The sequence below is a fragment of the Lacerta agilis genome, chromosome 2 (assembly GCF_009819535.1).
Source record: "Lacerta agilis isolate rLacAgi1 chromosome 2, rLacAgi1.pri, whole genome shotgun sequence".
Taxonomy (NCBI): domain Eukaryota; kingdom Metazoa; phylum Chordata; class Lepidosauria; order Squamata; family Lacertidae; genus Lacerta; species Lacerta agilis.
The window spans coordinates 76,587,482-76,613,222 of record NC_046313.1 but is presented as its reverse complement, the minus strand read 5'-3'; the positions used below and the strand labels follow the sequence as shown (position 1 = coordinate 76,613,222).

At 42.2% G+C, this 25,741-nt stretch overlaps 1 protein-coding gene across 2 annotated transcripts in view; it reads left to right on the top strand.

The window, feature by feature from the left end:
- Nucleotides 1–25,741, top strand: part of PHF2 (PHD finger protein 2) — a 111,373-nt gene that overhangs the window by 33,320 nt on the left and 52,312 nt on the right. For both annotated transcript variants that reach the window (XM_033140868.1, XM_033140867.1), the window contains exon 2: nt 20,700–20,785. In XM_033140868.1, the coding sequence (XP_032996759.1) occupies nt 20,700–20,785 (86 nt within the window). The remainder of the gene's footprint in view (nt 1–20,699; nt 20,786–25,741) is intronic.

Sequence of the window (25,741 nt, the reverse complement as noted above, 5' to 3'; positions counted from 1 at the left end):
TTCATTGCCTAAGGGAACATGGAACCTTCCAGATGGTTTTGACCAGGAGTCAGCAAACTTTTTCAGCAGGGGGCCGGTCCACTGTCCCTCAGACCTTGTGGGGGGCCGGACTATATTTTGGTGGAAAAAATGAACGAATTCCTATGCCCCACAAATAACCCAGAGATGCATTTTAAATAAAAGCACGCATTCTACTCATGTAAAAACACCAGGCAGGCCCCACAAATAGGGTAACCCAGAGATGCATTTTAAATAAAAGGATGCATTCTACTCATGTAAAAACACGCTGATTCCTGGACCGTCCACAGGCCGGATTGAGAAGGTGATTAGGCTGCCTCCAGCCCCCGTCGGGGCCTTAGTTTGCCTACCCATGGTTTTGACTACAACTTCCCATAATTCCTGACCACGGCTGATGGGAGTTGGGATGCAGTTCCATGCATCCAGTGGGCAACAGTTCCCCCACCCTAGACGTAAGGAGTGCCTATTGCATTATTGCCTTTGAAACTGATATTTCAGGATTGTTCCGTGGTAGGACAAATACTTTGATGTGATCATCTGGCTGAAACCCAAAATGTAATCGTAAGAAATTAATTTGATTTTTTTTAAAATGACGATTGCACACACCATCCTTGATAACACTGGTATTGTATCTTAAAGTATTTGGTCTTTATAATCACTCATTGTTCTCTGTTTTGAAGGCCGTTGTCTCTTATTTTAGAGGTCAGTACAGGAAAGGTGATTTTTCTGAGGGAGAAGAAATGTGAATTGTTTGTTTGTTGTTGTTATATTACAATAAGGTTTTGTATTAAAGGCCACAAATGAAGAGAAGTCCTTCAGTGAACCAGAATAATACTGATGTTGCATTGTGGTTACAGGTGAATTGCAGCTTGTTGTTGTTGTTGTTGTTGTTTAGTTGTTTAGTTGTGTCCAACTCTTCGTGTCCCCATGGACCAGAGCACTCCTGTCTTCCACTGCCTCCCGCAGTTTGGTCAGACTCATGTTGGTAGCTTCGAGAACACTGTCCAAACATCTTGTCCTCTGTCATCCCTTTCTTCTTGTGCCATCAATCTTTCCCAACATCAGGGTCTTTTCCAGGGAGTCTTCTCTTCTCATGAGGTGGCCAAAGTATTGGAGCCTCATCTTCAGGATCTGTCTTCCAGTGAGCACTCAGGGCTGATTTCCTTCAGAATGGATAGGTCTGATCTTCTTGCAGTCCATGGGACTCTCAAGAGTCTCCTCCAGCACCATAATTCAAAAGCATCAATTGCAGCTACTGTACTTCACAGTAAACTCTGACACTTCACTTCATGTTTTTTCCCCTTCCAGCTTCTACCCATGCAATAAATTCTGAAGTGTCATTGACCCAGAAAGCTGAATCTCCACCCCCCCACCTTGTTGTCTGCTGGATAAGAGAACTTTGTTCTTCTGTCAACACTCAGAAGATAACTTCAGATAGTATCAGATGATCAGATGGCCATGACAGGGATTATAAAGACTGATGAGTGTAGGGGAGATCATCTATGTAAACCTCAGCAGTATTAGTGCAAACGAATTCCACTGAAATCAAGGGGAATTGTTCAACATAGAAGCATAGAAGTGTAGAGGTAAAGAGACCTTGAGGGCCATGTAGTCGACCCCCCTGCATTGCCAGGTGCAATCTAGAAACAGTATAGTTTTGGTTGCTTCCACTGTTCTTCCTGACTGTTTGTCTTCCACTGGAAATCCTGGACCTAGCGTGTGGCAGCTGTGAGCTAAAACGTGAATTCTGTGGTAGGATTGTTCGGCAAGGGATCGGAACCTGAGTTTCCAGTATTGAAAAGCCTTTACACAAAGCTGTGATTTGAACATGCTTGGATTAATGCACACATTTCTGGTTGCCGGATCTCAAAAGGGGTAGAGTAGAGCTGGAAAAGATGTGGAAAGGGGGCAGTTGAAGTGACCACACAGCAGGGATAACACCACAATGAGGGAAATTTGGCATTTGAGGCTTTTTAGGTTAGAAAGAAGGCATGTAAAATGGGACACAAGAGAGGTTTATAAAATCATGTGGAGAAAGTGGACGGAGCTAAGTTCATCTCCCTTTCTGATAATACCGGCCTTCTAGTGAAGCAGAATGTTGGGAGATTCAGGACAGAAATAAGAACTTCACACAGTTTATAGTTAAGATATGGAATCTGCATAATTTGGATGGTTTAGGGCAGGCATGTCCAACTGGTCGATCACGATCTACTGGTCGTTGCGGGGTGTTCATGATTGATCCTGGTCAATCATGGGATCCTTAGATGCCAGTTTCATTATACCGGGAGTAGATCGCAGTCTCCAGAGAGTTGGACATGCCTGGTTTAGGGGAATAGACAAATTCATGAAGATTGTGACTTTAAACAGCTGCTGTTCATGATGGCTACATATTACCTACAGGAGCTCTGTTGCTTCCCTTCCCCTCTGGTTTTTCTTATTAAGTACAGTATTGTATTTTAAAAAAAACACAACCAAAACCAAAACCCGAATGCTTTAAAAAATAATTTTATCCCATAGTTTCACTCTAAACTTATTTGTTTGCTTGATTGTGAATGTCAGAAGAAGAAAAATAGTATAGCTGCAGCAAGCTAAACAGAGTTGATCAACTTGTTTGCCAAGTATAGCTGAAATTTCCAAGCCAATTGAAAGCACTGGATCTTTGGAATGCTGTCTTTATCTGACAGCCCCCATCTGCAAATAGGTGACGCCACAAAAGTTTAGCTCTGAGAACAAATTCCAGTCTGGGCTGTTTGCATCTTCTCCTCTATTCTGTCTGAAACGAAGAAGCAGCTGAACAATGCTAGCACTGGAAGTTTACTGGCCCACGAATACCTGATAATGGATCAGTTAAATGTTGCTCAGAGATGGTCAATGAACCAGTGGCATACCTAGGCACCCTGGCACCCTGTTTGGGGGCTTTCCACACCCTACCATCAATGGGAGCTTATTGTCCACCTGGGCAGACTCAGGGCCTCCTGTGGCATCACTCTCCCCACCCTCACCCCTAGGGATGCTCTTCTCCACTGGTAGAAGCAAGTGACTAGAATTCTACATGCCACTCTACTGCTCTCTGACGTCTGCGTGTGAGCAGGACTGTGCTCTTTGCTGCTGACTCCAAACAATGGGGAGGAATTCTAAACCCTTGTGTTCAAGAACTATTTATAACTAACAATATTATGCAAGCCTAGCTACATCTAAACACTATTCAAGGCTTTTATTAATGGACTTCTAGGCTATTGGCTTTAACCATGGAGATCAGAGATCTAAAATATTATTTTAGAGGAAAAGCAAACAAACAAACAAACAAAAAACTCAAGAACTTTGGCTTCCCCCAAAAAGCTAAACAACTTTGGTCAATCCAATGGGTAGATCACTGCCAGATTTTTTAAATAGTGGGAGTAGATCGCAGTCTCTTGGGAGTTGGACATGCCTGGTGTACATCATGGTGCAATTAAATGGGCGTTCTTGATAGGCATTTCTCCCAAAGATTCTATGAAATATAAGAAAGGAATCAAAGCACAATGTGGCTGACTGATGAAGGAGTAAAAGACCTGACCGTGTTAAAATTACCTGAACTTCATTCAGTTTAGCAGCTGGACTCCTGATAGCCAAAGCATATTCAGAACTTAATGCAGATATTAATTTGTTACTAGGGGTGTAATATTTATCTTCCTTATTACGTTTATATTCCACCTTTCCTCCAAGGAGGTCAAGGTGGTGGACATAGGTCTCCTCCTCCCTATTTCATCCTCACAATGATCCTGAACAGTAGGCTAGGCCAAGAGTGAGTGGCTGGCCAAAAGTCACCCGGTGAGCTTCAGGGCTGAGTGGGGATCCAAACCCTGGTTTCCCAGGTCCTAGTCCAGCCCACTAATCACTATGCAACTGAGCCACAGTTTAGGATTATAGTATGTGCTGGCATCCTTCCCCTCCAGAAGGTGTCACTGAACAGAGTGTGTGTTCATTTGGTTCCTGAGTGGATGCTCTGGACCAGGGGTCGGCAAGGTTTACCAGCCATGGGCCAGATCAATCCCATGGAGATCATCTGTGGGCTGGACTGGTGCAGTGCAATGCTTGAAATCACGTCTGTGCGTGTCTGCGGCGCCGGAAATCACTTCTGCACATGCCCAGACACTGAAAATCTCACCTGTGCAGAAGCAATTTTTGGCGTCTGGACATGCGCAGATGCGGTTTCTGGCATCTGTGTGTGCGCAGATGCCATTTCTGGCACCACTTGGCGAGTCCCCGCACCATGTGTGGGGGACTTGCTGAGCGGGCGACTCGGTTTGCGGGTGGCTCGTGGGCCGGTAAAACAGTCTTCATGGGCCACCTTCAGCCCTTGGGCCAGAGGTTGCCGACCTCTGCTCTGGACTTTAAGCCCATGTTGTAAAGTGAGGCTAACATAGCAGGATTTATTATTTCGATTCCCCACCCCCCACAATGAAGATATTTACATAAATTTTGGGAAAGGATGATCCACAGCGTTGTGCAAGCGTTCACAAATTCTGACTCAGTATGCAGTCACTTCGATGAGGGCATGAAATAGTGAATTGCGTGCTATTTCACAAGCAGTATCAAAAGGCACAAACTTTGTGTTCATTCTCACTTGTTACACAGCGGTAGGCTGCTATTAGCCAAAAAACAAAAACAAAACTTCTTTCCTGAGCATGTCTTTACACAAGGTAGGTAGGGTTGCTAGATTAGCAGTGTGACAACTGTTTTTGCTTTACAAAACTGATGTGGGGCAGCAGGTAGGAAGAGACCCCCGCCACCACTGAGCAGTCATCAAGGAGGGTGGTGACCTCATTGTTTCTCCAGAGGGTGGTGAGGGGAGTAGTCAAGGCAGGTGGTGACTCTGGCTCTTGTCAGCAGTGTGTAAATGCACAATACGACCCCATTCAAGTCAATTATTGCTTACCTTGCAAGCAAACATTTCATTTTGCCTCCCCGAATTCGCTCTTCGGGAATTCAGTTCCTTCTAAAATCACTACTTAGTATGTGTTTGTTTGCCTTGTCTTTTCAATAAACTCCCACTGGCCCCAGAACACCATTCACCAAAATGAACGGCACTTTGTTTCTACCTGTAATTATAGTAACAGAGAGGGAACGCTCTGCCGCACAATGTATATGGGAAAAATATCAGCGTGAGCCAGTCATCGTGCAAGGCATGAGACTTTGGCTCGCTCATTATGCCGGCGAGTTTGTATTACGGAGAATAATTATAAATGTTTTATACTAAGCTGTACGTCTCCATTCAAATTACATCTTAATAGGAAAAGGAACATCTTGGAAGCACTGTCTTTGAATCAGATGTGCTGCCTTTGAAATAAGTGTCCTAATTAGAGCAGTCATCACTTAACATTAATTTAATGAACATTCTCGTTTGTAATGAAAAGGTTGCCAAAGAGAATGTAATGCTGTTAAAACCACAAATCTCCAAAAGAGCAGGAGCTGGGAGGGGTGTGTGGAGGCGGAGCGGAAGGGATCAAAAACTCCGCAATGAAAGGATAGATAGAAAGGGAAAGCACAAAGTCACTTATTTTAGTTATTTAGCAAAATTTATATGCAGCTTGATCGCAAGGAAACCCCTAAGCAGTTTGCAAAAAATATAAAACTTTACTATTCTAGATAAAAAAACTGTTTCAAAACAGGTATTTGAAAGCATTGAAAAGATGATTGCAGTCGACAATAAGCTAAAAAGAGATCAAACACCTGTGACTTCTACATGTCTGGATGGCTGAGCTAAACAAAAAAGTATTAAGCGTTTGCCAGAAAGAAAGCAGCAAAGGCACTTGCTTGATGTCTATATGCAAGAAGTTCCAAAATGAAGGTTCTGCCACACTGAAAGATTGATTTCTTACAAGTGCCAGATGTGGCACCTGTAACAGGGCCAGTTCCGCAGATCCAATTGGACGAGTGGGCATATATGAGGTAAGGCAATCCAGCAAGTATTCTGGTCCTAAGCTGTTTTCTGTACTAATACCGGTAGTAACACCTTTGCCCAGGAGCAAAACAGCAACCGGTGAGGATCTCTGAGCAGAGTTGTTTTATGCATACTGGGTTTCATTTCTGCCTGCAACCACGCTGCAGCAATCTGCCTAACTGCAGCTTCTGGATCAAATGCAAGAACATTTCTGGGCAAACTAAAAATGCTTCCCTTCCTTCACTCTCCTCAACCCTCTCTCCACCTCCACAAATAGTTGATATCACTACAGATAGTGTAGAGCTGAACTGTGTTCTTCTTTTTGGTTTCACTGATAGTCTCCTTGCTTAAATGTGTAGTTTCTGTTTTGATATTTCAAATGTTCTATTTGTTTTATCTTTGTGAGATGCCTTGAGTGGCTTTTCTGACATAGATAAATATTTAAAAAGAAAAATCCAAGGCCTGCAGACATTACCTCTGTGGTTCCTGACAGCCTATTTTATTGCTATTTTGGAAAAGAAAGAAGAAAGAATCCTCTGGAATTCTAAAAGCTCTTATGGATAGATATTTCTGTTGCTTATTATTTCCTGAGCTATAAAAAGCTAATTACTAATTATGTGGGCGTGCCTTAGCATTGCATTTACTCATTCTGAATTCAAAGTAAGAAGATATTATAAAGGAGATGTGTGAGCTACTATATCAAATAGCTTGCTAAATAAGTTCCCAAATAAGAACACTGGAGGATTGGATTTTCACACAGAACAGGCAGTAATGGGAAATGGTTCTTTGCAGTATCTGAGGAAATTTATGAAACCATCAATAATTCCTTTGTTTGTTTAGTATGAAGAAATGAATATTATACACATGACTGAAGTGGGATGGTAGCTTCCATTTTTAAAGCTGCAACCTTGGGAGTTGTTAGTTGGCACCTGCCTTTTCTTGAGAGACGATGGAGTGCACTGCTGGGGCTGAAGTCAAACCACTGCATTAGCAGTACCAAAGTGATGTCCACAGGACACAAGATTGGGCAGTGTGTATGGAGGCCCTGGGATGCTCTTGGCCTCGCTGGTGTGGTCCAAAGGATAGCAGAGCCATATGTCTGGCACCACCTTGGCTGCAGGAGTTGCTGGAAGGAGGTGTACAAGGCACCATCCATCCATCTTAGGGACTCCACTCCAGATTTGGATTTACTCCTTAGCCTTATCTTCTCCTGAAGATATCCTGCAAGGCAGAGGAGATTTAGGATAAGAGTTTTCCTTCTCCTAGATGGCCTGCCTTCCCAGATTGACGAGCCCCATCTGCCCCTCACATGCAGAAACCACCTTACTGATCATTGAACCCACTATTGGTCTCATCTGTTCAATCCTCTAGACTAGAGCTTCTCTTCACATACAGGGCAAGTCTCTAACTCACTGAGGGTTTGAGACCCATCGGCCACCCTTACTTGGTTTAGCCAACCAGTTGAAGCTGTTTCCTGGGGTGTGGCCGCTGTTGCATGCTGACAGCTTCTAGGAGCCTCAGGTGAGAGCTGAGTGCAGGGTGGGGACCAAAGGTGGACAAACTACTTCAAAAGAAAGCACAATGTTGTCCTCCGCCCTCCCCTAACATCCCATACACCCCTCTCGAATTCAATGAAACTTCCTTCTGAGCAGACATGTAAATGTTAATTTTTTCCTGGCAACGTTTGGTAACAATGTTCTCAATTTCTAAAAAAAAACCTATTACATAGAGAAATTACATAATAAGGACAGATTGGCAAATTCAAATAAATAAAACTGGAAAGTTCTATATCACGTTTACATCCAGGAACATATATCTTTGGATATATATATTTTAATGAGAAACCATAGGCTAATTTTAATATGGGTTTCCTTGCAAAATGTTGAGCATTCATTTAAAATGCACCAGCACAGCTTACCAACAGGAATATCCAGCAGCGATAAATTCAAGAGGCGAATGAACAAAATAATATCCAGTTCAGGTTTCCGCGTTATGCTTTTCACAAAACCTTTCAGATTCTTATCTAGTTTCATCGAAATGTGGCTTCATGCTTGTGACCTAAAAGGGGTGATGTAAACTTTTATTGTCCACATTCTAAGACTGCTGCTACATTTTCTGAGTGAAAAACCTGTCAGTCCACCTCTTATGCAACATTTTAGCCCCGTTGGTGAGAGATTCACCCTTTAAATGTGCACAAGAAAGCTCTGTTATGCATCTTCCTTTCTAAAACCCTTCATGAATTCAATGCTATGAAAAATGCAAGTTTTTGCTTCCTATCAAACTAGCCAGTTTTGGAGTAACTGCCTCTCAGTTGTTACATTTGCTTATATGCTGGACTCTTACATATCAGGCATTCTGTATTTTCCACGCCATATGTATGTGCTGGATTTTTAAACCATGGTGCCATGTGCCTTGACTGGTATTTATTCCTGTAGATCAGGGGTCAGCAACCTTTTCCAGCAGGGGGCTGGTCCACTGTCCCTCAGACATTGTGGGGGGCCTGACACACACACTCTCTCTCATCTATCATCTATCTATCTATCTATCTATCTATCTATCTATCTATTGTTGTTGTTCAGTCGTTCAGTCGTGTCCAACTCTTCGTGACCCCACGGACTAGAGCATGCCAGGCACACCTATCTTTCACTGCCTCCCGCAGTTTGGCCAAATTCATGCTAGTCGCTTCGAGAACACTGTCCAACCATCTCATCCTCTGTCGTCCCCTTCTCCTTGTGCCCCCCATCTCCCTCCCTCTCTCTCTCTCTCTCTCTCTCTGTATATATATATATATATATATATATATATATATATATATATATATATATATAGATATATATTGTGTGTGTGTGTGTGTGTAATGAACAAATTCCTATGCCCCACAAATAACCCAGAGATGCATTTTAAATAAATGGACACATTCTACTCATGTAAAAACACGCTGATTCCTGGGCTGTCCGCGGGCCGGATTGAGAAGGCAATTGGGCCAGATCCGGTCCCCGGGCCTTAGGTTGCCTACCCATGTGATAGAGCAAAGTCAGCAATACTGCCTTAAGACTAACAGCAAGGAGCAAGTAGAGGCTTAGCTTAGAAGGAAAAAAAATTAAAAAGCAATGTCTTTAATAATGGTAAGAAAATTGGTTTGTGGCTGCTAGTATAAGTCAAAACTAGTTTTAGCGTGGAAGGGGAACTCATAACTGAGTCAGTAAATCAAGACATTCTGAATCTCAGGATTGTGGGCCCCACATTGGGCGAAAAGATTCCTGCACTGCAGGGGGTTGAACTAGATGACCCTTGGGGTCCCTTCCCTCTATAAAAGTTTATGATTCTATGTAACCAGAAGGCTATCTAGAGAAAAACCCCACGATGCCAGAGTTACAAATCCACCACCTACAGTAGATCAACTAACTACAAAGTAATGTGTCTCCATCTGAGTACAGGTGCCCTGGATGAAGGTTCTTTTCAGGGCAAATTTATAGATTATTCACAGTTTAAAACTTTTTATAAACCAAGTAGCTGCATGCTGTGTGGTAACTTGTATCTCTGCATCGCTACTCAGGAGGCTGTGTATTAGGATTATCCCAATGTACTCTAAAAATGTATTTGGTTTATTGATAAGCTTTTTGAAAAACAGCACCACGCCCCTTCCCTTGTTATCTATTAGATTGTTACACTTTCAGCTGCCACGCTCTGATATAGATTTAACAATTGTGCTAAAAGCTGCATTTGTTAATCTGCCCATCAGGATGTGCATCACCATGCCTATTAAGGACACAAGCCTGTTGGGAATCAATGGATATTTAATTATAGCATTTTATGAAATATTATTTTTAGAAGTAGACCGCTATGCTTGCTTTCAGAAAAAATGGTTAGAACCTGTCCTGGAGCCGTCTATCATAAGGTCCGTATAGTTAAAGCTATGGTTTTCCCAGTAGTAATGTACGGAAGTGAGAGCTGGACCATAAAGAAGGCTGATCACCGAAGAATTGATGCTTTTGAATTATGGTGCTGGAGGAGACTCTTGAGAGTCCCATGGACTGCAAGAAGATCAAACCTATCCATTCTCAAGGAAATGGGCCCTGAGTGCTCACTAGAAGGACAGATCCTGAAGCTGAGGCTCCAGTACTTTGGCCACCTCATGAGAAGGGAAGACTCCCTAGAAAAGACCCTGATGTTGGGAAAGATGGAGGGCACAAGGAGAAGGGGACGACAGAGGATGAGATGGTTGGACAGTGTTCTCGAAGCTACGAACATGAGTTTGGCCAAACTGCGGGAGGCAGTGGAGGATAGGGGTGCCTGGCGTGCTCTGGTCCATGGGGTCACAAAGAGTTGGACACGACTGAACGACTGAACAACAACAAAAAAACATAACACAACTGAACTGAGCAAAATGCTTTAGCCTTACACTTTGAGGATTCCACTGGTGTGTGTATATGCTCCAAAGGATGTCCCAAATGCCAATTCTTTTCAAAGTCTGGACTTGATGTTCTGAGTCCAAGACTCTGATGTTCCAAAGTCCAGTGCTTTGAGGAACTGATACATTACATTTTCTGGAGTGATCCTTATTTCCATGATGTTGCAGCTGTCAGTGTGAACGGCTTCAAGGAAAATGATATGATGCCATTTTTTATTATTGTTTAGATTGTAATTTCCTTCAACCAAGCAACCCCCTAGGATTCTTATTGGCCCAAACAGCTGATCCACAGTAATGCATAAACTTCAGGTAGCTGATGATCAGGATTTGATCAAAAGAGGGATGCCAGCAATTGCAATGCCACACTTACATTGTTGCACACCATTCAAGAATTGTGGTTTAGCTTACCCGCTATTATGTCAATCAACCTTTTGATGCTGAATCACATGAATTGCTTATGTTCATAACTACCCACACAGCTCCTCATTTTCCTGGCTTTAAATATTTAACATCTAAAGGTGTGAGTGGTTGGTGTAGTTGAAAATGAAGCTGCCGTTCTTGGTAGACTTCGACTTTAGTTGTCCTCACAGCAGCCCTGGAAAGTCCTTCGCTGTTGCTCCAGATTTACCCCTAGTGCTTTGAAGCTGAAGGAGAGTTGCATGCCCAAAAACAGGCAAGTGATAATATGCTTCATGCCTTTTCACCAGGTTCCCCAGCTCTGAGTTTGATACAATAACAACCGGACCACACTGGTTTTTCAAGAGAAATAAACAAGGTGATCTTTCTAAAGATGTAGTTTAATAAGCATTCCACCCCTGGTCTGAATTTCAGGTGTATTTCTATTGTTGTTGTTTAGTCGTTTAGTCATGTCCGACTCTTCGTGACCCCATGGACCAGAGCATGCCAGGCACTCCTGTCTTCCACTGCCTCCCACAGTTTGGTCAAACTCATGTTGGTAGATTCAAGAACACTCTCCAACCATCTCATTCTCTGTCGTCCCCTTCTCCTTGTGCCCTCCATGTTTCCCAACATCAGGGTCTTTTCCAGGGAGTCTTCTCTTTTCATGAGGTGGCCAATGAGGTGTTTCCTGCTTGGCTGGGGGTTGGACTGGATGGCCCTTGTGGTCTCTTCCAACTCTATGATTCTATTGGAGCCTCAGCTTCAGGATCTGTCCTTCCAGTGAGCATTCAGGCCTGATTTGCTTCAGAATGGATAGGTTTGATCTTCATGCAGTCCATGGGACTCTCAAGAGTCTCCTCAAGCAACATAATTCAAAATATCAGCTAGGAATTCCTTAATAGTGGCTGTGGAAAGCAGCTTTTAAGGCCTTTTCTGATCTCTGGATCAGAAAACCGTGTTCAGTCTATATCTACTCCCCCTGTTATCAGACAAGCTGTCTTACATAGAGACGACATGTAGGAGAATGGGCAGATCAGGGGGTTACCAGTATATCACACAGATGCCCAAGGTACTAAGGAAAACGGATACCTTTTTAATTAGAAAAAACACCCCCCCCCAAAAAAAAAAACATGTAGTGGCCAAGAATTGTACATGCATTTTTGCTGCCAGAGAAGAACACTGGTAAGACAGAGCAGCAGCGGGAACAGCGGAGGAGCAAAATGGCTGTGATTTTAGTTGTGAGCAGTTGACCATGCATGTTTAACCGTAGTTTGGCTTAGCATGACATGCAAACCAGGGGTTGTATACAACAAAGTCGTCCTCTTCACGGGAGGATTTCCACTTGTGCCAGGGGGCCTCTTTCTATCTATCTATCTATCTATCTATATTATTCACCTACAGATGTTCCTTCAAAACAGTAACAGAAAAACATGTCTTCAGTCTGCCCTAAATGTTCAGAGTTTGACCCATGAGCTAATATGTTGGATGCATTTGTTCCATCTTTGACTTTAAATGTGTAAAGCCTGACCCATGAACCCCCCTGTCTTGGCAGGAGCAAATGTATCAGATGCTTTTCTGGTTTGTAGGTTAAAGTAATCTCCATTTCATTGTATTTCTTGTAATACGGGGATCAATGCTACCAGGTGAGATAAATGTAGTTCCTAAAGGCTGAATTTGTCTGCCACATGGTGATCTTATCATCTGTTATGAGTTTGCTGTGGATTCATCAGGTTTCATATCCCCCTTTTGAGCCTCACCTGAACTGGGTGTGATTCAGAAATGATTTAAAGCTGCAGTGCTTGGATTTTAGTTCTATTCGTTGCAGTAGGCATGTCAGATGACAAACAGAAATCAGAGACTGAGGAGCTGGAGTTTGGTGTGAAGGTTTTTCCTGCCCTGCCATCTCTCAGTTGCTTGTCACAGCAAGAACTGGAAATGGATGCAAAAAGACTCTCATCAGCTTTTGCTATGCTTTTGATCAGGATGCAGTGTATAAAGGGGAAGCAATTAAACAGGCCAGGGACATATCTTCATAATGACTCATCTGCTGAAATATGTAATTTATGAGAAAGGATTGTGGATAATATTGCTGTGTTGCATATAATAGGGAGGACGTTTCCTTACAGTAGTTGTCAATGAAGTCCTGAGGGGGAGAAAGAGCTGCAATGAGTTGACTTTCCCCTTGGAGGCAATTGTTGGGTTCTGCTAAGAGAAAGAAATCATAGAATCATGGAACTGCAGAGTTGGGAGGGATCCCGAGGGTCATCTTGTCCAACCCCCAGCAATGCAGAAATCTCAACTATAGCATCCAGGACAGATGGCTGTCCAAATTCTGCTTAAAAACCTCCAGTGAATGAGAGTCAACCATCAGGCATCTGATGTTTTTACAGTTGTTGTTGTTGTTGTTGTTCAGTCGTTCAGTCGTGTCCGACTCTTCGTGACCCCATGGACCAGAGCACGCCAGGCACACCTATCCTTCACTGCCTCTCGCAGTTTGGCCAAACTCATGTTAGTAGCTTCGAGAACACTGTCCAACCATCTCATCCTCTGTTGTCCCCTTCTCCTTGTGCCCTCCATCTTTCCCAACATCAGGGTCTTTTCTAGGGAGTCTTCTCTTCTCATGAGGTGGCCAAAGTACTGGAGCCTCAACTTCAGGATCTGTCCTTCTAGTGAGCATTCAGGGCTGATTTCTTTGAGAATGGATAGGTTTGATCTTCTTGCAGTCCATGGGACTCTCAAGAGTCTCCTCCAGCACCATAATTCAAAAGCATCAATTCTTCGGCGATCAGCCTTCTTGATGGTCCAGCTCTCACTTCCGTACAGTTTTTTACAGTTACAAAATAAATAAATAAACAAGCATTTTAGCAATCTGGGGGTTCTTTGTTGCAGAATGTTTGCACAGTGCAGTACAAATTCAAAAATGTTCTAAATGTCCCATAGGATTTAGTGCCTCTTATCAAGCAGAAGTATCATCGGAGCACTGGGAGGTGATATTTTATTTTATTTTATTTTATAACTTTATTAATAATCTTTCACATACATCTCAAGGCAGTTCATAACCCTATAATAGAAACAACTAAAAGAGGCTTTGAAACATTGCAAATCAACCCTATAAAACCAATAAAAAACTAAAGATGGGGTTAAACAATACAAATAATACAATAAATACAATACAATACAAATAATACAATACAAATAAGCACCCAAGGTGCTTAAAAAAATTCACACAAAAAATCAACCAGATGAGAATCTTCATCATTATTCCATGCTTAATAGTTGCACATTGCAGATGTAGGATTTTTGCCCATGAATCTTTATCTTATCTAGCCTGGCCACTGTTTGGGCAGGATTTTGATGGTGATCTTTGTCTCTCTGACCCTTGCTCTCTTTTTCAGTTAGTCTCTAGATTGCACGCATGCTTAATGCCAAGCCTCCAAGTGCTCATATTGAACACAGTGGGAAATTCCATCTACCTAAAACTGTGATTTATGTAAGAGCCATTATTTCTGTCCCTTGTTTGGCTCCTCCCAACATGATTGCCACCATTATCTTCTCTGGCATATGGCTATTGTATTTCCAGATGTCAGAATTTGATCATAGGAGGCACCAACTATCCTACATACGATTTGAGAATCCCATCTGCCGTTACAGCTTAATATTGTCACAATATTTTCACTCTGCTTTACTTTCCAAATGGCAGAACCTTTGTAAAACGGTTCATTTGCCTCCTTTGTTTAGGGACGATTAGTATTACTCTCTCTGTGGAAATGTAGCTTGAATCTCAGAACTGGGGCTCTGATTCCAGATCATGTCTAATACAAGGCACTCAGTTCCATATGCAGATTTTTTTAAAAAAGTTGCACTCTTGCAAAATTTCCTTAATGCCATTTCAAAAACTGAGCTACTATTCTCAAATGGTTCTTCACTGATGCTGCTTGTATAAGAGACACTTCACACTTGGCACGGGAGTCATGTTTGCAGCAGCCACACCAATGTTATGGTGGTGCTCCCCACATCAAACACACCAAATACAAAAGGCAGGTGCATAATTCTAAACATGCACTGGAGAGCCTTGGTTGGCTGCATGGACTTCCTCCTTGCCCTTTATATGCTTACTATGGGTTGTAAAACCAGTTTAGCGAAGGGCAAACGTGACTGGCATGTGTGATGAACATCTATATCTTCCTTCAGTTACTGGAACCTGGTCTCTCTGTATTTATAACCTTGGATGTCAATGCTGTAACTCCATTATTATTAAATAATAATAATAATAATAATAATAATAATAATAATAACCCACCTTCCCTCCAAGGGACCCAAGGTGACATGCATAGGTCTCCCTATCCGCAATTTATTATTACAACAACCCTGTGAAGTAGGCTAGGCTGTGAGACAGTGACTTCCTTTTCCTCACAGTGCTCTCTTTTTGCCCATATTTCATTGCAGTTATTTCACTACCAATTCCCAGTCTGACACTCTAACTACTACACCACACTGGCCGTGTTTTAAACCTTTCTCCTTGTGTGCCACTTACCCAGTCAAGATCCCCATTTCAGCAGATCCTTGTTCCGCAATGGAAAAATGCACAGGCACCTGTGGTTCCCCCCCCCCTCCATGGGACAGATATGCTTTTGGGGTGGGATAAAGTGACTTTGATAGGGGAAATAGCATGGTAGAAATCGCTACCATCCAGCTACTGCTGTGAGCAGAGTCACAGCCCCTCGGACTGGAAAATACAGCCAAAGATCTCGTGTGTAATGTGCAGCTTGGCTCAGTGGACGTGAGGTAGACCATGGTCAGAAAACAGAAGCAATCCTACTAAGTGGGGATAAATTTCCAAATTAGTTTTAACGGGTGTTGACATTTTACTGTTAATTACTGTATGAAGGAGTGTGGGCCCTGTTGCAAATAAGAGACGAGCCATTGGCCCGCTATGTTCAGGGTCAGCTTTCAGCTTTGTGTTTAAATCTGCTCACCTGGAAGATTGACTTTTTAAAGAAAGTTAGCTTGTTTGTGTGCCTGTATATTCCCTCACGAAACCGACTATTTCTTTACCCAGGTGTAATGGGTGTTGTTGAAGCAAGAGTTACTGTTTTGTTGAAATTGCATTTAGTTTGTCAGACCTTCCTAAGAGAACACGAGAGAAATGTGATCAAATGAATTCTGAAGTGCTAGGCAGCTGTTGAAACACAGAAAGTAACTGATGTGTCTTTCTATGCTGAAAAGTCCTGATTCCTGCCTACTATTTATAGCTGGTTGCTTCCAAAATTGGGTTAGGTGTGGTGTTTCCATCAAAGTACAAAGAGTTATGAGCTTCCCATCATTTATGAAAGTCTCAAGTTGTTTTCTGCAGGAAGAAGACTGATGCACAATACAAATATATATATATATATATATATATATATATATATATATATATATATATATATATAATGTTGCAATCCTATCCCCACTCTCCCAGGATTGCCCTGCTTGGCAGGGGGTTGGACTGGATGGCCCTTGTGGTCTCTTCCAACTCTATGATTCTATGATTTGATGATTTGAAGGACTAGCATTAAGCATTTAATATTGTGATTAATGAATAGCAGCCTTATACTGCAACTCTTTGCAATGAAACACATAATAACTTAAATGACCTGTTGAATCAGATGACGAGGCCATGACTAGCTGACCCTACATGTGGAATGGAGCCTTGAAAGTCCTGGCTTTCAACCTCCTACCTAGTAAGCTAAATTTTATATTTACGTGCATGTTTTACCTGAGCTCCACCTGATGGCTGGTTTGCCGTTGGGTTACAAGAGCTGAGGAAGGGAAGGTGGTGGTTGTTTTTGTTTTCTTTTGTTGCTATGCGCTGGACACTCTTCTTTCCAGCCCTTTGTGTGTCTCTGGCATTCCCATTTTGACATTGTTGGGACAGTCTCAGCATTTAAACCACAAGCATCCTGGGGACTTTGGCTTGTTGGGGGTGTTGGAAATTGTAGCTCTCCGTGAGAGGTAAGCTACAGTTCCCAGGATTCTTGCGGGGGGGGGGGGTAATTTAATTATGCTGTAATTGTAGTTAACATGTGAACGCAGCCTGTGTCACATAGTTGCAGTGTTCTGGAACCAATTTTGAGGGGCTTTCTACTTTTGGGGGGGCATAATTAATCTGTACACCTTGAGGTGTTACAAAATAGGCAGAAAAAAACAGTTTTGTTTGTGAGTGGACCCCTTTTCTTCTAAAGTGATTTGGCACACAGGGTCACCGAATTTCATTCTGTCGGGGGACGTTGCTTGATGCACCCAGAGCCTGCTGTGGCACACACGCAAAGCTGAAAATTTCCTTTTCACATTCCAAACTTTTCACAGGCTGATGCCCATTGGTCAGCAGAAGCTGTGTGGCTGTAGGGAGAGGAACAGTCTTGAAATATATTGTGGTGGAGGACGGGGGACGATGACGGGGGACATAACCTCTATTTGGGGCTTGAAAGCCGCATTCATTTCCTGACAGAACACAATTTCATGGTATATTTGGCATCAGAGCCAAACTGTCCGTTGAGATAAAGGTTCAGTCCAGTACCTTCAATGCTGTAAGATATAAATGGGGGGGGGCACTCCCTAATCTGTGCAGAGGCAGTAGCTGCTTCAGCTGTGTTGGTGTCTCATTTTGAGAGTGTGGAGAAATGCGCCTGGGTCAGTGCCAGCTGTTTCACTCTCTGAGGCAGCAAGTCAAGGTGCATCGTACCCAGGGACAACCAAGTTATTTTGGCACCTGAAGCAGAAAATCCCACAGAATAGCTTTCTGGGCTTTGCCTTTTAATGACACCCAAAATCAGCCATCGGCCTACTTACCATAATAATGTAGCAGTTGCCTTTTCTTGAGATGCTACAGCCTGATTATGGGTTAATATTCACTCATTCATACATACTTACATACATACCCCACCCATCTGGCTGGGTTTCCCCAGCTACTTGGGACGGCTCCCAACAGAATATTAAAAACATGATCTTAAAAACTTCCCTAAACAGGGCCACCTTCAGATGTCTTCTAAAAGTCAGATAGTTGTTTATTTCCTTGACATCTGATGGGAGGGTGTTCCACAGGGCAGGCGCCACTGCCTGATTCCCTGTAACCTCACTTCTCACAGTGAAGGAACCGCCAGAAGGCGCTCGGAGCTGGACCTCAGCTTCCTGGCTGAATGATGGGGGTGGAGACACTCCTTCAGGAATACTGGGCCGAGACCATTTAGGGCTGTGGTTTGTTGCTATCCATCCTCTCCTACAGAGCAGCCACATAATCTATTGCATCAACAGATAGAGTCTGGGATAAGAATTCGTAAGTTCAGCAGGTCTGGAATGGAGTTGGGTTCTGGCTTCTGACACCCGAACTGGCAGTTTTACCAGTGCCACATAATAATCTTTCCACGCTTGCAAACCATTGATCCTTTCATGTGGTAGCAACTACCTTCCTGCCAGTTCAGAATAGGCTAGGAACCTTCATTGCAATGTTTTTGGTGCCTGCTGAAAACATTTTTTGTTTAGGCTAGCTTGCCCAGACAAATGATTTTAATATATCTGTATAGAAGTCCACTTTACCTATCTTTTGATAAATGTTGTGTCTACTCATTTTGAAAGTTTGGTTTTATTGGTATTGTTTTAAGGATATTTTATATTGTTTTATGTAAGGTTTGTGCTTATTAGGCAGTACAGAAATCTTGTTACAATATCTATCTATCTGCTTCTTGCTGCAGTCTGGATCAGTTCAGCTTAAATTGTGTCTATCCTGTGCTGGCAAGGTTGTAGCCAAAGATGGTGTCTTCAAACTGAGATGATTCAGGCAAAAGATAATTGTGTTTGACTCAGTTGCTTATGAAAAAAACATTGCTCCTTTGCATGACAATTCCTTGCCGCGCTGTCTTGATTATGCAACAAGTTTTTTTTTACGAAATAAAAAATATATCTCTTGGGCCCTTGACTCCTTTCCATCCCCTCTCATGGGTTGTTCTCTCCTTGGATTACATTCCCACAGCTTGACTGCAGCCTACACTGCATTGCCCCGTATTTTCTGTCATCTACCTTAATGTGTGTCCTGAGCATCTGTCATGTGAGAAATCTTCTTGGCAACCAAGAAATGCTGTGAGTTACATGTCCTCCTTCTCTGTGTAGCGGAGCTGGATTATGGCAGCAAAATAACTTGTACAAAACTAAAATCTAAAATGGTTGTGATAAGACAAAATCCATATTCTGCAGGAGAAAAGGAGGCACATTGGTTAGTTCAGCACTGTTTTGGGCTGATTTCTAAGAGATCCAGGTGGTAACTATACAGTATTACAATTCTGTCCAATTTCCGCACCCAGAACCACCAGCATAGCTGCACGTATTTACATACTTTGTACTGGTTGAAATCATATATATTCTTATTTCGCAGAGTGGGCATTTGGGAGTCATTGTGGTATATGTGTACCAAGGAGGGGTGTTGGTTATGTTAATGTTACTTATACTTACTTTGAATCATGACCACATATGCTATGGAGTACCCTTCCCTGCCTGTTGTCCTCCAGATGTTATCGACTTTCACCCTCCTCCAGCCAGTGTATTATTTGAAGCTGATAGATGTTACAATCCAAACAATCTGGAGGGCACTGGGTCAAGGAAGACCGCTTTAGAGTTTTAAGCATGTAGCAGAAACAAAATACACACCACCATATGTAAAATCAAGTTTTCCTTTGTGACCATACTTTCTACTTTAGAAAAACCAAGATATATCATTAGAATTCTGTAGAAGCTTTTGGATTTTGCATTACTTTCCACAGCCAGGCCATAGATCACAATCCCAGTTTATTTCACATTTCCTTCATCTTGTTTATAATTCCCATGGAGCAGGAAACTGCCTGTTTGTTTCTGGGCCCAATTCAAGGTCCTGGTTTCAACTCTTTCAAGCCCAAAATGGGATATGACCCCATTAACCTCTCCCTGTACCAGCCTGCCCATGTCTTAAGATCTGCTGACGAGGCTCCTTTTAAAGTGCTTGTCAGTGGGGGAGGAAGCCTTGCTCTGTCATGGTACCCCGGCTGTGGAACACCCTCTCTGCAGAAGTATGGCTGTCACCAACTTCATTAACTTTTCGATGCCAACTCAAAAAACTGTGTCTGCAATTCTAGTTCCATAACTTTAGTTGCATAACATGGCCTACTGTGTTTTAATGACTTAAAGTTGTTTGGACTGTTTTTATTTCATGGTTGAAGGACCATTTTTGGTCTTCTTTGATACACCACCCTGATATCTAATGGATGAAGAAGCAGCCCTGTTTAGGGAAGTTTTTTTTTAAATATTTGATGTTGTATTGTATTTTTAATATTTTGTTGGAAGCCACACAGAGTGGCTGGGGAAACCCAGCCAGATGGGTGGGGTATAAATACTAAATGATGATGATCTAAAAATCTTTTAGCAAACCAAATTCCTACGATAAAATTGTATTTGTAAAGGGAAAGCAAAAGGAGAGGCTGCATTCATTCTTGTCCAGTGGCTTCCATTTTGACATTTAATTTAAGTCTACTGTGTGAATTGCAGGTCCTTCTTGTCTGGTTGCTCTCAAATGAAAGATGTGGCATTACTTTTAATAATTAACCCATCTGCACCAAAGCAGCAGAGTGATGCTAAAGACATAAAGAGTGTTGTCACATTGTGTTCTCCTGACCCAGGTCCAGATAACCAGTTAAATAATAAGAGGCAATTGCTTGGGGAAGAGGGAGAAACACAATGCCGTCCTGGTATGTCAGACAATGAATGGAAATGACTCCAACTAGCATAGACCATGTAATCACATAATGGATATTTCCAAGTCTTGATATATGGCCTAGGTAGGCTGAAACTTGGATCTGAGGATTGATAAACCCTGAAATTGCTTTATCCATTTTTCGCATTTGAGAAAAGACAGTACATAACTCTTCGTTCTTTTATTTATTTCAGTTGTGTTGGTGTAGAAGAAGATGAGGCTCCAGATATTGATATCTACCACTGTCCAAATTGTGAGAAAACCCATGGAAAGTCTACTTGTAAGTATAGTCCCTTCACCAATAGAGTCCTTCTATTATATTATAAGTACTAATCTCTTACCCAAAATATTGTATGGCTTGTATCATTGTGTATGCAGAACAATTTCTGTGAGCATAATGAAGTTTCCTCTCCTCCTCCTCACTCCTCCTCCACCCTGAGCACCCCCATATTTGCGCTGGAGGGTTGTGGGAACGCCCATAGCTGGTTCTGGCACATGGGGGAAGAAGAGGCAAGCAAAGCTCTGTGGTGCTTGCAAAAAACATTCTGCATGTGCGATAATTTAGTGGAATACACTCTGATACAGAACTGGAATATATAGGACTTAGCCCGTATTTTCTGTTTATGATAAATACCTTTAAAAAGCAAGGACAACAAACTTACATTGTTATTAAATATTTTTGGTTAAAACTTGAAGCTCGGGTAAGCACGGATACAAACAAACATGCAAATTCATTATCTGATGACTGAAATACCAAGTGATAACTTATATGGGTAAATGGACCCTCACAGACAGATCTTTCATAGTTCCTCACATTGCTTTAAAATAATTGATTTTCAGCCAGCTCAGTTCACCCACCCACCTCCCAGCCATCAAGAAAAATCTAGAAAAACCACAGGGGGGGGGGAGAAATGAAATTCTTTAGCTCTTGGGAGTAAGCACTATTCAACTAAGCAGGGCTTAAATTCCAAGTAAATATGCATGGACTTACTTCTGAGTAAGGATAAGATTAGAAATATGACATTTTCTTGCTATGATACAGCAAGTTATGTTAGGGCAAAAAGTCAAAAACACTTTAAGAAAGGGTTCAGCATATTTGCCTTCTTCGAGGTAGGTTTAAAAGGCTCGGCTCTTAGAGGAAAACACACACATCAGAAAAGGGTTGCATAAGTCAATTGTAAAGGGAATAATTTTCCAATTGAATAACTTATCTGGAAGAGAAGCAATGTGGCAGAAAATTCTCCTTGTCAGTAATGACCTCCTTTGTAAGAGATAAAATGTTAATTTTCCTTTTGGCGTCTTGGATGAAATTCTTCAATAACAACACAGCAATGTATATGATATTTAATTCCTCATAATTTAGGAGTGAAAGATAAAACGAATAAATGACTAAAAATGAATGGCTAGATAAGACAGAAGGATATCAGCTGGAAACGGGGAATTGAGATGCGAACATATATCAGAGTATTTCAAGTTTTATTGGATGATTTTAACGTAGGGCTTATGATTTCACCTAACAAGAGAACCTCAATAAAACACTGAGTGAGGGGCAGGGGAAGAAATTTGCTACCTTGGGTTGCAATATGTTTGCCTGTCTAATATTAATGTAGGTTGATGGTGCAGTTCCATTATTTGCCACTCAAATATATGATTCATCTTCTACTGTCCTCGACGTATTTGGGATTTGTAGAACACACCCCTGTACCGTGTCAGTTTTTATAGGCCTCCTGTGTAAAGGGAATGAGGAACCGCTAGTGCTCAGGATCAAAATTAAACAACTTTTCAAAGAAGACAACAAGTGTAATACTCCAGTTATTATAACAAGTGTGTTTTGGGGAGAAGTCTAGCTTTAAGCATATTTTGGCTTCTTAATACTCAACAAAATCTGGCCGCAACAATTTTCTGCACACAGTCGAATATCTGCTGGGACTGTAGACAAAACAGGGTATTTTTATTAGGTATTTTGTGGTTTTATATCTTGATTTTATTCTGTGAACTGCCCTGAGACCCCCGGGTATAGGGCGATATATAAATTCAATAAATAATAATTATAATTATACTGCAAAATCCAAACATGATTTTCATTTTAAAGGCTTTTAATGAAAGCTAGCATATCATGGGGTGACACAGCTGGGTTTGGATGATTTCTTGATGTCAAAATAATAATTCCCAAAATAAGATTTGGGAAAATGACAAATGCTGAGGAGCTGTTAAAGCAAATGGGGGCACTGCCCCACCCACCTGTCTACCCTCAGCAACCCACACCCCTTCCTTCCTTCCTTCCTTCCTTCTTTCATTTCATTTCATTTATAAACTGCCCTTCACCATAAGATCTCAGAGTGGTTCACAGAGTAAAATACAGAATAAAAACATGAAAATAAGTAAAACAAACCAGAGTGTAGCACTGAATATCAGCTCCCTCCTCGTTAGTCTAAGTCAGTGTTTCTCAAATTTGGTCCACAGCTGTAGGACTACAACTCCCATCATTGCTAGCTAGCTGTGGGCACCAAGTTTGAGAAACATGGGTCTAAGTGCTGATTTTGTAGAAGTAATCAGAGAAGAGGATGGGGGCAAAACTACAATTCATTGGATCTGCCTGTTAAATTGGCTTTGACTCTACATACTGTTGACCTCCCTGCCCTCTCTGCCCTACCAATCCCAATGGGCACAAACCAACACTGGCGAGATTCAAATAATGCTGGTACTAGTCGTATCTTTTGTTGGCATCCATCTATCTCAGGAAACAATGGAATACTGGACCCTTGTGGGTGAAGTCAAACGGTTGGAAGGTTACAATGCCTGCTGTGGCTGTAGAGACTGATGTGGGAGAGGCATGTTTTGTTGCAGCTGGGGCAGGTGAAGGCGGCCGGTTCTGCTGATGCAGATGTACCATGGTGTTTCTTCCTTCTGCGCTTCTCCCAGCGGTCATTCCTTCTCTGGTCGCTCCTATGGGTGCACGACCTGACTAACTGAAACCCAAACCATGCCTTAAATGTCAATATGCAAAACAGGCAAACCATAATTTAAGGCTACTGATAGGAGTTGGATGATGTGGTGGGGTGGTGGCACACACCTGACCTCTGGTTGGTCGCATCGCTACTGCTTATGGGGAAGTAGAGGAGGAGGCAGCAGCGGAGAGGTTGGTGCAGTGTAAAAGGATCAGCAGGAGAACCAGATTCGATTTGCATTTGCATCATGTTGACCTCAGCACTGCCTCACCTGTCCTCCTCTTTCTCCATCATTGACTGGAGTTTAGGTGAGCACCACTGTTCACCACACTGTCTGCTTTGTTGTTCAGTCGTTCAGTCGTGTCCGACTCTTCGTGACCCCATGGACCAGAGCACGCCAGGCACCCCTATCCTCCACTGCCTCCCGCAGTTTGGCCAATCTCATGCCAGTCGCTTCGAGAACTCTGTTCAACCATCTCATCCTCTGTCGTCCCCTTCTCCTTGTGCCCTCCATCTTTCCCAATATCAGGGTCTTTTCTAGGGAGTCTTCTCTTCTCATGAGGTGGCCAAAGTACCGGAGCCTCAACTTCAGGATCTGTCCTTCTAGTGAGCACTCAGGGCTGATTTCTTTAAGAATGGATAGGTTTGATCTTCTTGCAGTCCATGGGACTCTCAAGAGTCTCCTCCAGCACCATAATTCAAAAGCATCAATTCTTCGGCGATCAGCCTTCTTTATGGTCCAGCTCTCACTTCTACTTCTCTGCTTTTATTTTCTGTCTGCTCTGAGCAACAGTTGAAACTGTGTGTATGATTTCAGTTCAAAGTTACTGAGATTGTTACGAGGTGTACATCAGCCTGCATATCTGCCCACCACGTTCGTAGATAGACGCAGCGTATCCTATGGATAGCAATGGAGTCAGGGCATGCGTTTGTTTAAAAATAAGTGTATACCCGGTATAGAATTTGTCACACCAGGAAGTAGAAAATAATTGGTTTATTCCATGGAAGTGAAAGACAGAGGACGCAAGTGCTACTTTAGACAGCAAGTTGTGAATATGTGGGCAGCGACTATGATTCACACAATATCATTAACATTCCCTAACTGCCCCAAACCTAGAGAGTTGAGTGCAGCAGTTTGCCACTGACTCACACTAAAGAGAAAAAGAAAGTAAATTGGGGCCGGGTGGAATACCTGATCTTGGAGCAAAGGAGGCACAAAGTCAGGGATTTGAGCTCTGTGCCTTCTGTGAGAGCAAAGTTTGTTTGTTTGTTTGTTTTACTGCTCATTAGCAAAGGATTGCAGGGTGGTTTACATTATAAAAACATCAAAAGTCAGGAGGCTGATAACTAGATCTTTTTTGGCAAATGCAAGGATTAGTGCTCTGATTTTTTTCTGCGACTCTCAGGGTCAGGAAGTTAGCTGTTCTTTCCAGGTCATGTGTGAGAGATAGGAACTGTACCAGGGTCACAGATAGTTTACAAGGGTATGCCTTTTATATCAAACTTAACGCCAGCTGCACTAATGCCATGATCCATAGAAATAAACCATATGCACCCACTTCAGGCTATGGTTTCAGATGTCATACCATAGTTAAGCTTCCTTAATCGTGCTTTGACATTGCGTCTAAACTGACCCATGTAGACTAAAGTCCTAAATATACTCACTAGGCACTAAGCCCCATTGAACACAGTGGGGCTGTCTCTAAGTAAGCATTTACAGAAGTGCACTGTTAGTTATTTTCAGCGTGATCGCTCAGAAGTAAGCCTCCTTCTTTCAGTGGTGTTCTCCTTCATCTGATTTACTTACTGCAAGATTTGCAGCAAAGATAAGCACTCATTGTTATTATGAAAGTTGTAGGAATTTTTTAATTTTTTTTTATAGAAAGGATGCCTGGTGCACACATTCCACGACAGATGCCTTCCAGATGTCAAACATAAAAATAACTTTCTCCTTGTACTTTCTACTTTACTATTGTAGCCTGCTGACTAGATTTTAGAAAATTGCTTCCTCTTGGACGACATTTACAGTAATTTTGATTTAATTGCATTTGTGCAGGCAATGCTGAAGAAATGGACTTTTGTTAAAAACGTGTTTCTTGGGATAATTCGGTGGAAGACAAAAGGTTTCGGTAGAGTCAGACCCGGGTCTGAGTTTTGCTGCAGTTGGGGGGGGACAACAACAACAACAACTGCCTTTTTATTACATATTATTAGGAGCAAGTTTGTGAGGCCTTTCCTGGCAAAAGTTTTTCAAGGACTGGAATGTTAGTTAGAATTTGTTAGAACTG